The sequence below is a fragment of the Lepidochelys kempii genome, chromosome 1 (genome assembly GCF_965140285.1).
Source record: "Lepidochelys kempii isolate rLepKem1 chromosome 1, rLepKem1.hap1, whole genome shotgun sequence".
Classification (NCBI taxonomy): domain Eukaryota; kingdom Metazoa; phylum Chordata; order Testudines; family Cheloniidae; genus Lepidochelys; species Lepidochelys kempii.
In genome coordinates, this window is record NC_136380.1 from 217,761,794 (window position 1) to 217,778,769 (window position 16,976).

At 50.6% G+C, this 16,976-nt stretch overlaps 1 protein-coding gene and 1 long non-coding RNA gene across 3 annotated transcripts in view; one reads left to right on the forward strand and one right to left on the reverse strand.

Annotated features, from left to right (window-relative positions):
• Positions 1 to 452: 452 nt before the first annotated feature.
• LOC140898795 (alpha-2-macroglobulin-like protein 1) overlaps positions 453 to 16,976 on the reverse strand; it is a 35,989-nt gene continuing 19,465 nt past the window's right edge. The window contains exons 26-29 of one of the 2 annotated variants that reach the window (XM_073313222.2): positions 16,825 to 16,893; positions 16,362 to 16,464; positions 16,179 to 16,220; positions 453 to 604 (exon numbers count right to left, since the gene is read on the reverse strand). In XM_073313222.2, coding sequence (XP_073169323.2) covers positions 16,180 to 16,220; positions 16,362 to 16,464; positions 16,825 to 16,893 — 213 coding nt within the window. In that variant the 3' untranslated portion in view covers positions 453 to 604; position 16,179. Of the gene's footprint in view, positions 605 to 14,944; positions 15,399 to 16,178; positions 16,221 to 16,361; positions 16,465 to 16,824; positions 16,894 to 16,976 lie in introns of those variants that run through there. The other variant, XM_073313212.2, reaches the window with a different exon arrangement.
• LOC140898969 (uncharacterized) lies at positions 12,572 to 14,988 on the forward strand. Its single transcript, XR_012155172.1, has 3 exons — positions 12,572 to 12,655; positions 13,593 to 13,634; positions 14,906 to 14,988. It is a non-coding gene; the product is annotated as an uncharacterized LOC140898969 (long non-coding RNA).

Here is a 16,976-nt window from a genome sequence, read left to right on the forward strand (position 1 = left end):
CAGTGATATGCATTATGGGGAATTTTTGCCTTCCTGTGACTCATCCTGCATTGGCCCCTCTGTTATAGAACTAGTAGGATTTGTCATCTGGTTCAGCACAGTAGGAGGTAGGGTGACCAGACAGCAAGTGTGAAAAATCAGGATGGGGATGGGGAGATAATAGGAGCCTATATAAGAAAAAGACCCCAAAATTGGGACTGTCCCTGTAAAATCGGGACATCTGGTCACCCTAGTAGGAGGTGTGACATTGGACTTCTGAATGGGTCCTTAATCTGGACCAGTAATGATACCTCCTATGTCCCGGGTTCTCCTGTCACACCAACTTTACCCTGCCGTAACTCCATTGGCTTGACTCCTGATTCACACCAGAGTAGGGGAGAGGTGAATCAGGCCCTATGTTTCTAGGTTATTTCACAGGCTATGTCAGCAAAAAGGATTTTTATGTACATCAATCTATAAAGCCCTCTATGGCGTGGTTTGGTCCCACAGGAGACATCATGGGAACAGCACTGCAGAACATCGACGGCCTCCTGCAGATGTCCGCTGGATGCAGAGAGCAGAACATATGGTGCGTTTCGCCCCCAATGTCTTCATCACACGGTACCTGGAGGAGACAGGCCAGAGATCAAACAGAAAGCTGCTGGCTTCCTGGAAAGCAGTGAGCGGATCTGAATTTAGGCTGTGGTGCTAGCTGTGAGAGGTTGCTGCGGGCTTGTCTACACCAGAAATTCTGCAGCGGTGCGTCTGTAGTGCTTCAGTGTAGATGCTACCTATGCTGCTGGGAGAGGCTCTCCCATTGGCAGAGGTAATCCACCTCCCCAAAAGGCGGCAGCTAGGCCAATGGACGAATTCTTCTGTCGACCTAGTGCTGTCTGCACAGGGGCCTTAGATTGGCTTAACTACGTTGATCAGAGGCATGGACTTTTCACACCTCAGAGCAACATAAACTGGGTCAAGCTACTAAGCTGATCACATGATGAAGCTGTAAGGAGAGTCCTGCTCCCGGATTCCTAGCTGGGTGAATCCAGCATAACTCTACTGATGTCACAAGAGTTACTCCAGATTGACGTTGGTGTAAATGAGTGCAGAATCCTCTTTTATCCCATATCTGTACAAGGGGGACAATAATGCTTGCATACCTCTGCCAATCCCTTTGGTGGAGCTGCTCAGGTGCAAAACTCTGAACATTATTATTATAAAGACTAACTGGGAGGGAGATCACTCTCCCAAAGAATGGGATGGCTGCAAAACATCTTCACTGTCTGGCTGGCTCTCCGGAGGATACCAGCGACAGCTCCGGTATAAGCACATTGATGGCTCATACAGCGCCTTCGGAGAAGGCCATGGTCCAGAGAACACCTGGTAAGCAGAGATCCCCAGAGCATGAGCTGAGAGCTGGCTGAGCTCAGGTCAGGCATGGCAAAGAGGAACAGATCTGGCCAGGGAAGCACTGCCCTAAGTATAGGGAACCTGAGAAGGTTCGGAGCATCTGATGCTACTCTGAACTGACACTGGGGCTGGGAAATCTGACTCGGGAGCTGATGTACTGATTTGGGGGGGTCTCCATGTTTGGGTGTCCAAAGTTGGGCATCCCAACATAAGATGCCACCTTTTGAAAATCTGACTGCAAAAGCTTTCTCCTCTCACAAGACTCCCATGGCTCTTTGGGTAAGTCTATGCTGCACACCGAGCCTGGATCTGTGGGACCCCAGCTTGCGGACTTGTTTTTTTCAAACTAAGTGTCCGTGCTGCATTGCACACCTGGGTTTGCAGGTAGGTCCCTCAGTCATGCTGACACATCCTTACTGCACTACATAGAGCTTCTGACTCAGGTCTGCAGCTGGGATTTCAGCCCTGCTGTCCCCACCCGCACTTGGGGAATGAGGTGAGAATAGCAGGGACCAGAGGGGAGAAACAACACTGAATTATCAGAAGCTCCAAAATGTCCTGGTGGGAGGGGGTGAGTCCGAGCTCAGGGCTGAAAACTTCAGATCTTTTTTATTTTGTGTGTTGCTTTTGTTTGCCCCCTCCTACTCTCCTAATACTACAGCGGGAGGCAGCCCATTTGTTTCACCCCACGCGCAAAATACAATGGGAGATACCATGATGTTTGTGTCCTTTTAGAAACCGTTCTTCTGGGACTAGCAACCCTCGTGTTCTCTGTCCCCCACCCATCTCTTCCCTGGCCTCAGGCTGACCGCTCTTGTCCTCAAGACATTTTGCCAAGCCCAGCACTCCATCCACATATGTAAGCAGTGTCAGGATGAGCTCCACCCTGACATCTGGTGGTGAGGTGTGGCAAATTGTGGAAAAGAACTTCAGGGGCCGATCTCATTTGCATAGGCACACCCACCACGCCTAGAATGAGGCCATAGCTGCCCAAATGGTCACTTTGGCTGCTGTGGGATCCCCAGTGTCTCTGTTATTGGGGCAGGAAGAATAAATTGTTATTACCCTGATTATGGGAACTGTGCTTGGAACTGTACGTGGCCTTTTGTTATGATGGAGGGACTCACCATCAACTAAGTAGCACTCGCTAGGCAAGGGTCATGGGTTCCAAAACTCTGTGAATAGAGAGAGGCTGGGGATAAGTATTAATACTTGGTGGCATGGGCCCCTTGGTGAGAGCCTTACATGCTAATTGCACTTCCTCCTCTCTCCACTGTGGAATATCAGAGCTAATTTTGATTCCATTAGGAGTCTAGTTACAGGCTGCTGAGCTCACTTTGGGCTAATAGTGCACCAGCACTGAGGCTCCCTTACTACAAGCTGAATTCACTAAGGAGCTGAACTGACTAAGAGCTGAAATCACTGAGCGTTGTGTTAAGTAGTGGGGGAGCCTGAAGATATATTGTGGAGCAGTTCATAGGACGGCAGGAGCTGCTTGTGGGAGGTGGAGTGGAGCAGTTTGTGGGACGGCTGGTGGAGCAGCGGAGTGGAGCCGAGCGAAGCAGTTCGTGAGGTGGCTGGTGGAGCGAAGGCCTATGGAGCTGTGGGGCGGTCAGCTTCAGATCATGTAAGGTGCCCTTTACCTCTCCCCCCCCCATCTCCACCCAGGTTGGGAGGTAAAACTCTGCAGATAAACTTTCGAACTCTGGGGCTGCCGTGACCAGGGACAGAGACTTTTGGGGCATTGGACTTTTGGGACTTTGGGTGATTTGGGGTTGCTGGACTCAAGAACCAAAGGGAAAGGACACGCCCCAATTTGCTTGGGGTGGGTTTTTTGCTCATGGGTTGTGTTATGAATCCTGTTGGTGGTGTTTCCCCAACATAATGCCACATTGTTTCTCTCTGTTATTAAAAGGCTTTTTGCTACACTCAGACTCTGTGCTTGCGAGAGGGGAAGTATTGCCTCTTGGAGGCGCCCAGCGGGGGTGGTATATATTTGTCCCAGGTCACTGGGTGGGGGCTCGAGCCGGTTTGCATTGTGTTATTGGAATGGATCCCCTAGATATTGAACCCGGCCCTTGTTGCTGCCAACTCTGACGGGCAGAAGGGTTACACATAGACGAGCAGAACATAAAGGATGCTGCCAGGGCCCTGACCTGGAGCCAGATGCCATCCGGCTGCTTCCAGATCATGGGGAAGCTCTTCAGCAACGGCTTGATGGTACAATGCACCCCCCGCTGCTTTCCAGACTCCCCAGTTTTGCCTCCCACTCTGTCCCCTGAGCTGTGTGTCAGGAGCAAAGCCCAGCTACACTGCTGGGGAAGCCATGTCACTGGACAGCCTGCCCTATGGAGCCAGGATCTCCCCTGATCCAGGGCTGTGCTTGGTCGGGGCCATATTTATCTGGGGTGGTGAATGTAGAGCTAGGCCAAAAATTTTGGCTGAAACTTTTTTGGTGAAAAATGCAAATTGAGCAGCACCGAAACAGTTTGCAAATTTGGGTCGGCCTTGCTGAATTGTTTTGGCCAAAAAAAAAGGTGATAAAACATTTTGATTTTTTGGGGGGGGGCTTCAAAACAACTTTTTGTTTCAAAGTTTCTTTCCATTTAATTTTTAAACCAATGCAAGCGTTACAGAGAGACTCAAAATCGGAACAAAACATTTTGTTCAAACCAAAAGGAAATATTTTTCCATGTTTCAATTTCCAAAAAAGTTTCATTTTCAGTTTAATGCGAAGTGATTCCCCCTCGCGCCCCCCCCCCCCCCGGCATGTTTTGGAATTGGCAGACAACCAAAAAACTTGATTATTTTCCCTGCTCTCTAACTGCGGCTGTGAAGATCCCCACTCCTCTGGGAAAGGGACAGCCCACAAGTGCCCTGAGCCAACCCCATCTCCAACCAATCCTACCTGCTACCCCTGCAGGAACCGCCCCTGCTGCCAGACTGTCCCATGACCCCTTAGCAAGCAGCCTGGTCTGCCTTCCCCAGTACCGAATGCTACTCAGAAGGCAGAGAGTGACAAAGGAAATGGGGAGGGGGCTGCATCACCAACATGTGGTGCATCTTGATCTAAATCCATGTTATATTCACATTTTGAATACTGCGTGCAGATGTGGTCACCCCATCTCAAAAAAGACATATTGGAAAAGGTTCAGAAAAGGGCAACAAAAATTATTAGGGGTATGGAACAGCTGCCATTTGAGGAGAGATTAATCAGACTGGGACTTTTCAGCTTGGAAAGGGGGCCTAAGATAGAGGTCTATAAAATCATGACTGGTGTAGAGAAAGTGAATAAGTGTTGTTTACTCCTTCTCATAACACAAGAACTAGGGGTCACCCAATGAAATTAATAGGCAGCAGGTTTAAAACAAACAGAAGTATTTCTTCACACAACACACAGTCAACCTGTGGAACTCCTTGCCAGAGGATGTTGTGAAGGCCAAGGCTATAACAGGTTCAAAAAAGATCTAGCTAAGTTCATGGAGGATAGGTCAATCGATGGCTATTAGCCAGGATGGGCAGGGATGGTGTCCCTAGCTTCTGTTTGCCAGAAGCTGGGAATCGGCGACTGGGCACACTGGGAGACAAAGTGGTCGGGGAAGGGAAATCGGCCCAGTGCTCTCTGGAAGAAGAGAGCAGTTTGTGCTAGGAAGGTGTGTGCTGTGAGGGGAAAGCTGCTTCATCAGAGGTGGAAGCTCCAACACCCTTCCCAGACCACCTCCTCCCAAGTAAATGGTACCATGGCTGTGGTAGGTGCAGCTGTGTTCCATTTAGGGAGGTGGCTTAGGGAGAGCTGGGCTGGGGAAGCAAAGACTGGAAACCTCCCGGTGCTCTGATCTCATTGTGTTTCCTTTCCTCTTCTCTAGCTGTTGGGGAATTATACGGTGCAGTGGAGGAAGGACTTGGGCTGAGGGCTGTCATCACCACAGCCCTCATTCGCTCTGGGCTGCTGCAGTCGGTGAGTATCAGCAGCAGGAACATGCTCTCTGAAAACAGTGTGCTCTGCATGTACTCTCCCTCATGGCAGCATGATCTGTGTGTGCTCCAGGTGCTCGCCGACTACACGCGGCCTATACACTCCGCATATCTGCGCACATTCTGTCGGCACTGCCCTCCGTTAGGTACCTCCATAATGTGTGTGTCTCCCTTGTTTGCATTCTAGGACCCAGTCTTGCAGAAAGCTCTGACGTGCAGAAAGGATCTAGTCAATGCTGATCCTGGAAGTTCCAGCCTCTACAGCCAGGCACGAGCAGCAAATGCCTTTGCTCTGGTTGGGGATGAGGTAATGAGGAAAGAAATAGTAAACGGATTGGATCAATCAGCCATCCTAGCAAGTATGACAATCCGCAGGTCAGGATGGAGACACTGACACAGCTGTGAGGGGAACCCAGGACAGGAATAGCAGGGGGGCTGCAGGGCAGGGACAAGAGGCATTGGCAGAGCTGGGTGAGGAGCCCAGCACTGGAATAGCAAGGGGGCTGCAGGACAAGACTGAGGGACATTGGGAGGGCCAGTAGCTGTTGGCCAAGCCCTCACTGAAGACACTATATACACTAGGTGTCTTTCCCATCCACTTCTCCTCAGATGGGCAAATGTATTGGACCCAGCAGCCCAAACCGAAGGAGGGATCCATGTACTGGTATCGGGCTCCATCCGCTGATGTGGAGCTGACATCTAGCATCCTCATGGTTCATTTTTTGAAGCCAAACTTGTCTTCTGCTGACATCAGAAAAGCATCCCAGATCGTGAGCTGGCTCACCAAGCAGCAGAACCCCTAAGGAGGCTTTGCCTCAACCCAGGTAACCTGCTGCTTCCCTCACAGGCAGAGAACCCACCTTGATCTGGGGGCTGTAAGAGGAATGGGCTGTAGGCCATAATGCTGTCCTGGGGGGGAACAAACCACCTAGCCTGGGAGGCTGTGTGGAGCTACCTGCATGTGGGGGCTGGGGGGGAAATCTTTCTCCAGCTCATGCTAGCTGTTCTAGGGGAAGCCTCAATCTCTTCCTACGTTGCCCCTCACTGTGGTGTGAGGGGTGGGGCAGGAGGAGGGATGGGAGTTCACAGACTCTGTGTTCCCCATCATATGTCTGTTCCCCAGGACACTGTGGTTGCCCTTGAAGCCTTAGCCTTGTATGCCCTCAAGACCTACAGCAAAGATGGTCCTGACCTCCCTGCTTCCATCTCCTCTGAGGGCTTCAGCCATGAGATCCAGGTGGACACCACCAACCGGCTTCTGCTGCAGACGGCACAGCTGCCAGCCATCCCCAGCAGCTACACGGTGCAGGCTCAGGGCCACGGGTGCCTGTTCCTCCAGGTCAGTCTGGGCAAGGGAGAGGGGTCCTCTCTGGGGGAAGACCCTATTGAGCCAGCCATGGGTGCAGGAAGGAGATGAGCATACTCCCTGGTATTCAGCCTGGACTGGAGAGCAAGCAGTTGGGAACTACCCTGCCCCAGGTCCCCAGGGCTGGGTGGATGGGGTAGCTGTGGGTTTAAGGGGTTTTTTTTTTGTTTCTCAGTCAGTGATGAGGGAGTCCCTCCCCACCAGACCAGAGGAGCTGCTGTCTTCCAGGAGGCCTGGTGGCCAATTGCCAGACACAGTGGGACAGTGCAGCCACCCAACCTACCCAGTCCTCAGTATGGTCCTTTCCCCCAGCTGTGTGAGACAGCAGAAGGCCTGGAGAGTGCAGTTTGCTCTGTGACATCTGCCCCTGCACTGGGGCTCTCTGTCCATGTCTGCCTCTCTCTGACAGACCACCCTGCGATACAACATCCCTCCTCCAAGGAGCGACCTCACCTTTGCGCTGTCTGTGAGGACGGAGTGCATCGGCCTGAATGCTGCCCACTTTCCTGTCACCATTCAAAGCCGGTAGGAGACCCACGGCTGCCACTCGCCATCCCTGTGCATGGGGGCTTCTGGCTCTGTTAGCCTCCAGCTCTGTAGCAATCTCCAGCCAGCCAGGGTCCCCCTTTCCCACTCCTCTTGAGAGGCCTAAGTGCTGCTGCGGACCCAGTCTTCCTAGGACAGGGTCCTCCCCCATCCTCCCAAGCACCAGGGATATTACTAGCCCTGCGGTGAGCGGTGCAGGCTGTGGCCCTGACCTGAGCAGTGCTGATCACCCCCAGCTCCCCATGAAGTGTTCAGCATCTTGCAGGATTAGGCCCTGAAACACTAATGTGGAGGGTCATGCACAATACACGGGCTGAACCAGCCCTGACACTCAGCTCAGACCTCCCCCGCCCCAGCAGTTTGTCACTCCAGCCTCCTCTGCCTTTCCCAGGCCTGGTTAGGGTCAGAATCGCTGGCATGCTAGCGAGAGGGTGAGATGTCCCTGCTGTGAATCTCCAGCCCCCACTGGAAGCAATAAATACCAGGAACTCCTGAGGAATTTGCTCTCTTGTAACTTTGGACACAGTTGGTAGGGGAGGTGCTATGGAGAGTAAATGGGGGGCACATATCCAGGGGTGTGTGTATTTATTACACTGCAGTTATGGAGAGGGAGAGGGATGCTGGCAGGAGAATGCCTATAGAGAGAAGCAGATCTCTCTGTCTGGCTCCCAACGGCCAAGCTGGAATCTGTCTGCTCCATGGATCACAGTCTCACAGGGTGATGTTCCTCTCTTCTATCCCTGGGCTCTTGCTGCAGCTACACTGGGAACCGTGTGTCCACCAACATGGTGCTGATCAAGGTGAAGATGCTGTCTGGCTACAGCCCTGTGACAAAGTCCTTGGAAGAGGTGAGCGTGCACACAGCCGCCTACAGCCCTCCATAAAGTCTGTGTGCCGGGAAAACTGGTTTGTAGCCCCGAGGAGGCTTATCCGCAAAGCAGTAAGAAGAAATGTATGTGTGCATTCCAGTGGGCAGAGAAATCCAGTTCTAGCTCTTCTCCTCCCAGGGGCCACAGCACCCACAGTCCATCCCAGGACTCTAGGAGTGGGGTTCTGGTCACCCAGGACAATCACCACCCACCCCTTCCCTTGAATGTATCACACTTGCCTGCATGCAGGCAAGACTCCCTGGAGACAGATGTTCCATGCTGGAGTCTTTGGGTTTGTTTTCTATTCTCAGTTAAAGAAAATGCCCGTGGTGAAGAAAATTGAAAGAGAAGTCGAGCAAGTCACCCTCTACCTGGATGAGGTGAGTTCAACTCAAACTTCCTTTTAGCTCTAAAATAAACTAGTCTCTAATTTCAAGCGCCCAGCCTGAGACACCTATAGCCTGGTTCGCAAGGATGTTGAGCACCAACAGCACCACTGATTTCACCTGGAGCAGTGAGTGCTTGGCACCTCTGAGAACAAGGCCCAACTAACCCAGTGCAGCTCCTTGTTCCCCTCTCGTGATTGGACCACGTGGAGAGTTAGTCTTTTGCTACCTTCGTGTTACCTGACCTGATCCTTTAGCTGAAGCAGTAGAGGCTCATGCTTTTAGATCCAGAGATGCCAGAGATTCAGTCCCCACAGACAATCCAACCAGGGTGTCATTGCCAACAAGAGGGGATACAATTTTAGACTTGGTTTTAGTAGGTGGTGAGGACATTGTAGAGGAAATAACCTTGGATCGAGTGATCATGAGTTGATTCAGTTTAAATTAAACGGAAGGGTAATCAATACCAGGTCATCCCGAGCTGTGGTTTTTTTATTTCAAAAGGGCAGCCCTTGGGAAATGAAGGGAGTTAGTTAAAGAAGTCAGCTGGACTGGCGAGCTCAAGGACTTAAATGCGGAAGAGGCTTGGAGTTTCTTCAAATCAACTATACAAAACCTATCTGACATTTTTGCATCCCAAGTAAGGGGAAGAAACTTGTAGGAAATGGCTCCAGACCCAGTTGGATGAATAACCACCTCACCAGGGTGATTAGGAGTAAGCAGAGAGCTTATAGGGAATGGAAAAAGGGGTTGACTAGCAAAGAAAGCTACAGCTTGGAAGATAGAAAATGTTGGCATAAAGTAAAAATTGCTAAAAGTCAAGCTCTTACCATGAAAAATTTAAAAAAACCCTCTTATTAATTTTGTTATATAAATAAAAAGAGAATAAGGAAGGATGAGGTTGGGCCACTATGCAGTGTGGATGGGAAGAATATTAAAGCTAATCTAGATGTGGCCCAAAAACTAGATGAATACTTTGCCTTGGTTTTCAGTAAGGATGATAATGTGGAACCTGGGCATGAAAGCAGGACAGTTGTTGGAAATGAGTGTCTAGAATTGAAAATGACCACATCTGAGGTGGAAAGAAAATTTAAAGAGCTTAATGTGCTCAAATCTGGGGGACTGGATAATATCCGTCCCAAAATACTGAAACTTACATCTGAGATTGCTAGGCTCATAGCAATGATTTTTAATAAATCCACCTATTTGGGAGTAGTCCCATATGACTGGAGAATAACTAACATCATACCTCTAGTTAAGAAAGGGAAGAAAAGTGATTTGGGCAATTACAGCCTGATCTCAGTAGTATGCAAGGTTTTAGAGCAAATTGTGAAGGCAAGAATAATTATATTCGTAGAGGTAAAGGGGATGCAATGCAACATGTGTGTACCAAAGGTAGGGCATCCCAGACTAGCCTGATTTCTTTCTTTGGAAAAGGAACTGGTATTTTAGATAAGGGAAGTGCGGTAGATCTAATATACTTGGACTGCAGTAAAGCATTTGACACAGTACCACATGGGAAGTTATTAGTTAAATTAGGGAAGACAGGGTCAGTTCAAAGAAAAGGAGTACTTGTGGCACCTTAGAGACTAACCAATTTATTTGAGCATGAGCTTTCGTGAGCTACAGCTCACTTCATCAGATGCATGCCGTGGAAACTGCAGCAGACTTTGTATATACACAGAGAACATGAAAAAATACCTCCTCCCACCCCATTGTCCAGCTGGTAATAGCTTATCTAAAGTGATCATCAGGTGGGCCATTTCCAGCACAAATCCAGGTTTTCTCACCCTCCACCCCCCCACACAAATTCACTCTCCTGCTGGTGATAGCCCATCCAAAGTGACAACTCTTTACACAATGTGCATGATAATAAAGTTGTCTGCTGCAGTTTCCACGGCATGCATCTGATGAAGTGAGCTGTAGCTCACGAAAGCTCATGCTCAAATAAATTGGTTAGTATCTTCTACATAGGGTCAGTACAAGCATTGTATGGTGGAAAAAGAACTGGCTAAAGAGGAGAAGGAAATGGTTGTGCTGAAAGGTGGATTATTGGACTCGAGCGAGGTTACTAGCAGAGCTCCTCAAGGATCAGTCTTGGGGCCAAGCTTATGCAATATTTTTATTAATGACCTTAGCACAGAAAAGGAAATTTCCTGATGATACACAGTTAGGAGGCATCGTCAATAGAGAGGAGGATCGGAATATTACACAGGAACATGTGGATGACTTTGAAGACTGGAGTGGAATCCAGAAATGGAATAAAATTCAATAGTACAAAGTGCAAGGTCATGCACTTAGGTTCTAATAGTAAGAATTTCTGCTACAAGCTGGGGCCTCATCAGTTAAAAGGACAGAGAAAGAGGGAGACCTGGGTGTTAAGGCTGACCATAGGATGACTATGAGACACAAGTGTGATGTGGTTGAGAAAAGAGCAAATGCGATCCTTGAACGTATCAGGCGAGTCATTTCCAGTAGAGAGAGAAATATTAATGCCATTATTCAAGGCACTGGTAAGACCTCATCTGGAATACTGTACAATTTCTGGTTGTCCACGTTCAGGAAAGATGAATTTAAACTGAAACAGATGCAGACAAGCTGTTAGTATGATCAGGGGAACGAAGGGCCTATTTTATGAGAAGAGACTGGAAGGGCTTGGCTTATTCAATCTAGCAAAAAGAAGGGTGATTGTTCACTATAAATACATCGGGGAAATGACAGGGAGGGTGAAGAGCTACTTAAGCTAAAGGATAATGCTGGCACAAGAACAAATGAATGTAAATTAGCCATGAACAAATTCAGGGTGGAAATTAGAAGTTTTCTTACCATCAGACAGCTGAGGTTCTGGAACAACCACCCTGTGGGGGGAAACCACTGAATTTGTTTCAAGAGAGCTGGATGAATGTATGAGTGTGATTGTGTGACAGAGGTGCATGTGATGGTGGGAGCAGGGCTCAGCAGCCCCACGGCTCGCTTCTGGTTTATGTCCTGTGTTCCTAAAGCTCATGCTTCAGGGCTTCAGCCGACCACCTGCCAGGGCCAGGAAGGGATTTTTTCCCCCCAGTGTATTTTGGGAGTTTTTTGTTTTTAATCGCCTTCTTCTGAAGCAGCAGGGATGGCTGGGGCTGGAGATGGGACTGAGGGAGGGTGGGCCAGGGGCTCTGAGGTGGCACCGAGCATTTTCTCTCTCAGATGCTGGGCTGGCTGGGTCTTGCTCACAAGCTTAGGGTCTAACATCACCATGTCTGGGGTTGGAAAGAAATTTTCCGCCCTGTCAGACTGGCAGAGACCCTGGGTTTTTTCTCCTTTCTGTGCAGTGTGTGTGTGTGTCATATGCCAGGATCACCTGGGTATATCTCACTTAATTATTTCCCTGTCATTGCAGGGGCCTCAGTCACTGGTGCACCTTGGTCCCTCCTAGTCTCTGCCTGTGGCACATAATAGTGTAGTCTCCTGAGGACTGTAATACTCGGTGTCATTTTGGTTGGGTTTAGTGTGCGGGTGCTGGGTGGTGGTGATGAACTGTGATATACAGCAGATCAGACTAGGTGATCGGGCAGGAAACATCCCTTCTGGCCTTAAACGCTGTCTCTCTCTGTCTTGGTTTTACACCAGTCCACAGTATGTGACATGCTGCCAGATCAGAATTCTCCACTCATCCACGCTGGTGCTAACATTCTGACTGCACATTGCACTGGTGGACACGACTGCACAAGGCGCATGGCAGGGGACGGTCAGGCCCCAGGTGTCTAAAGAGTGGCACAGATGGAGGCACCCACAGTTCAAGGTCACATTTGAGCATCAAGGTATAAAGAAAGGGAAAATCTCCCGTGGGCCTACAGCTGGGATCAGGGCTGACCGTGGTGTACAGTGAAAAGAGGACTCTCTAAATGGGACTAGGATGATAGTGCATTTCCATGGTGGGTGACCCCCCCTCCCTACAGAGGCTGGCTGTAGGCAAATATTATCACACAAGATCTTGGTTCTGGCTGTAATGTCTGCCTTTGCATCTCTGCTCTTTAGCTGACTCGGGACTCAGTACTTTACCCTTGTGGTGCAGCAAGAAATCCAAGTGAAGGACCTGAAGCCTGCCAACGCGAAGGACTCTGATTACTACATGCCGGGTGAGCTCAGAACTGCTGACCAGTGGCTATACTATTTCAGAAGTCTGGGGCCCGATCCTGCAAGGCGCTGGGCACTCACAGCACCCCTTGAAATCGATGCCTGTCATGGTAGCGCAGCACCTCTCAGGATGAGCAATTTGTAGCGGCAGCTCAGAACCTTAGATTCCTTCAAATCGAAGCTGATGGAGAGACCTGTCTGATAGCGAATATCTGGCCAATCCCTCCCTCGGCCCTGCGTCCTGCCCCCTGCTGTACACGTGCTAGCTGAGCTTGCTCTCCGGTGTCCTAGTGAGCAGTCTGTTCACTGCAGCGGAGCGAGCGCTAGGGTGAAGCAGACAGGGGCCGGGGGCAGAGATTTCCCTGCAGAGAGCCAGGGCTGTAGAACTTGCTCTTCAGGCAGATCCAGCTGACCCCGGAGCCTGCGAACTTTAGGGCATGCTGCAAGTGCCAGTGTTTTCATAATGGATGGACTGATGTCTCCTCTGGGAGCCTGGCCCTTCTGACAAAAGAAGAGGACAGAACCCAAAAGAGCTTTCCTTTTGTGTGAGGGAATGTAGACAGAGAGGCACAATGGTGGGTGGTTTAGGTAATAGGGAAAATAATATCCCGTCTGCCCTGGGATCTTCAAGAGGTGAGGAGCTAGAGACATGTCAAGGAGTGGTGTTGTTCTGGGCCAACTCTGAGGCTGCCAAGGATGTCACTGTTCTTGGAATGCACTGCTCCAAAAGCCAAGGCCCTGACCACTTGAGCTAAAGGAGAATCCCCCATAGCTGTTACCAGTGCAGGGCCTACGACACACAGATCAGCAATTCTGAGTCTAGCCAGTCTAGGGTATGCTCTCTCTTTACTATGAGCAAATGTGCTGGCATTGCATTCGGCTCTGCTTTCATGGTTTCTGACAAATGTGTTTCATGGTCAATTTCCCTGCCTCTTACAGAAGAAAATGCTGTGACAGACTATGGCGCCCCCTGCCTATGAGGTGAGTAGATGGTGCATCCTCTCATGCTTTGTGTGTGACTGTCTGGTGCACACTGGGAGGCCTGAAAGTTTCATTCAAGAAAAACACCAAGCTGGGACAAGCATGCTGAGGGTGGGAGGGGACTTGCATACAGCAGAACCTCGTTTATCTGATCTAATTGGGACCAGAGCCGGATCAGATCAACATAAATCCAGACAACTGCAGAATGGGAAAGCGCAATGCTGTGGCACCCTCTAGTGGCCACAGGAGAGATGGCCCCTTTCTGGACTTCAGTGCGCTGGTTGTCCGGTTAGCCTGGACAGATGGTTAATGGAGGGTCGGATAAATGGGGTTCGACTGTAGTTAAGGGGAATGCATCTGCCAGTATTTAAATTGGGGTGATGAGAGAATCTGTATTGCTGATCCCCCGAACCATCCAGTTACGCAGCTTGGGGCTGGCACGACACAAGGCTGCAGAGCCATCCTCCGGGGTCCCTGAGTGCTCAAGCCCTGCGGCGTCTGTTAGTCAGGCCAGTAGGAGTCATACACCTCCTGTTGTCATAAGAGTGGCTCTACTCTGTGGCTGAACAGAACGCAGTAGCAAGTTAACTGACTGGTTAGGGGCCCATGTCATTATTGCAAGGATTTTACTGAGCCCCAGAATGGATCCTGATCACTCTGTATTTAGACAGAGATCAACGTCTGTTTCAATAGAGCTACAGGCTCCTCCTCGTGAGGCAGGGCTGTGTATGAGCAGAGCACTAGACTTGGATTTTGGACATCTAGACTCTGTTCTTGGCTCTGCTGGATGACCCTGGACAAATAATTTGATCTGTGCACTTTCCTTTCCCCTTATCTGTACAAGGGGTATGGGAGTGGGAAGATACCTGTCTCCAAAGGGTGTGGTGATGCTCAGCTTATTCATATGTGCAAAGCACTTTAACATGAAAGATGCTAGGGGGGGAAATGTTATTGTAATGAACAGGCTGGTGTGCATCTGCAATACTACCTTCTGCTGGATGGAATCAGCACTACCCAAAACTTACTGTCACAGACCCTACACTGTCAGTGGAGTGAGATTCTCCTCTGGCTTTAGCTCAAGTGGCTGCGGCCTGGGATGTTGAAGCAGCAGGCAGGGATTGCTATCCTTGCTGTGAAGTTCCATGTGGCCAAAGTGTCCTAAATCTCCATCGGCTGCTTGTATTGTTTTTTCTCAGGGTTGTGTGTGTCTTTCTTTTCCCCTCCTCTCCTCAGTCATGGACACTTTAAGTCCTTTTCTTTCCTCTTCACAGGATTGGGACAGTCAGCTGCTGACAGCTTTCCAACAGGCCTTTGTCAATCGTGCCCCGCTGATGTCTGATACCATAGTGAGAGATTATGGGTGACGGGACTAATCAATTGCCAGAACCAGGGAACTCACATCTGCTGGTGATGCACCAACATCATCCCTGCGGGATCCCATCATTCTGCAGTGACCATCAAACCAACCTTGCATGCAATTGTTTTAATTCTTTTCCTGGGGCAAGTCCCCAGATTAAATTGACTTGAAGCCAAAGACACCCTCCCCCTGGAAAGGAAAGTCAGACAGGGACTGTGAGCAGGGAAGGAAGCCCTAATCCAGTCTCCCCAGCCAGAAGCTCCTCCGTGAATCCCTCACAGGTTCCCCACACTGTAGCACAGCCATTGCCTTCCCCACTTCCCAGCAGGAGGCTGCAGGAATCTCACTGAGCTGTGGTGGGAGTCACTGCTGGATGCCTTGCTTCCATCCAGCCTCCTCCCCCTGTGCTGAAAGACAGGGCAGAGCCATTACCCAGCAGACAGGGGGCAGCAGTTCACCCCAAACACTTGGCGATTCTGTCCCCCTTGGTATCATCTGGGAAAGCAGCTGGGCTGCTGTGTTAGAGCCAGGAGGGACAGGCAGGACGGGTGTGATCCAGCCCAACCACTCCCCTTGGCCTCAGTGGGCTTTGGGGCAGGCCCTGCCTTGGCCAGCAGTAGGTGGGCTCCTGAGCTCCTTGGTCAGAGTTCTGTCTTAGATCCAGCCCCAGTGAAGTGCTTCCTGGAGTGAGGCTCCATTTTATTCCTTCAGAGGCAGCTTGCACAGAGCCAGCTACAGCTGCCTGGCATGTGCACTGCTTGCAGGAACCACCAGGAGGCGGGGACAAATACCTCAGCCCCACTCCAAAGGCCGGATCCCTCCTTCTCCCCCTAGACAAGGTGGCACCATCCCAGCTGCTGCTCCCTATTTGCCCCATGACAAGCAGGGCTCCTGCCTCCCCACAACTCCTCCCTCCCACCACAAGGGTTTCAACTCCAAGCACAACAGAGAGGTTCTTCCAACCCTCACTCAGCCCCTCTTCCCCAGTCCCCTGCAGTGGCTTCCTCACTGTGTCCTGACCAGTGCTCCCCACTACCTAGCAGCCACCCCACTGTCTCCTGGGGCATCTCCTGCCCTCTGGATTCCCATCATAGCCCACCCCAGACATCCACTCTCACCCACCCCGCCCCAGCTGTCAGCTCCCGAGCGACTGGTTAGCCTCACTGTGGGCCAGAGCTCACACCTACCTCAGCTGCAGACAGCATTATAGTCAGCCAGGGCTCGCTCCTCTGCAATGGGAAACAAGAAAGCCAGAATTACACCCAGGGGAGAGGGTGCAGAGTCTCACACCAGCTCCCTTCAGCCACAGCCTGGAGGCCAGGAAGAGCCTCAGCTCCCTGCCTGGATACACAGCAGCCACCACCACCCACCTGGCTGGTAGTAGTCATAGACTTTGATGTTGGCTGGTTTCAGGCCCTTCACCTCGATCTCTTGTTCCAATTGAAGGACGAAGGTCTGTGACTCATCGCTCAGCTTGTGGAGGTAGGAGGGAGACCAGCAGGGAAAGGGAGGGATAGAGAGAAAGAAGTTACACAGCTGCTTTGGTCAGGGCTTGACATGACTTTCTCCACTTGCAGCGCTCCAGGCTGTTAGAGAGTCAGGACTTTAGAAAAGGAGCAGCTACTAGGATTGGCAAACACCCGACAGAGTGACAGGGCTATACAAGCTTCCCCACTGCACAGCTCTCCCAATGCCCCTCAGTCCTGCCCTGCAGCCCCCCTGCTATTCCAGTCCTGGGCTCCCCACACAGCTCTGCCAATGCCCCTCAGTCCTGCCCTGCAGCTCAGCTACCCCCACTTCTTGTCCAAACCAAAAGCTCTTGCTCAAATTTACCTTCTCTAGATAAATGAAGATTGCATCAATTTTCACCTCCGTTTTCCTAACGAGGGGTCTCTGCTGCAGCTGAGACAGGAGATAAGAGAATTTCTGAGCTCCTCTTCCTCACCGCAGGGAAGAGAGTGTGACCGGGTCTATAGGTTCGGAGG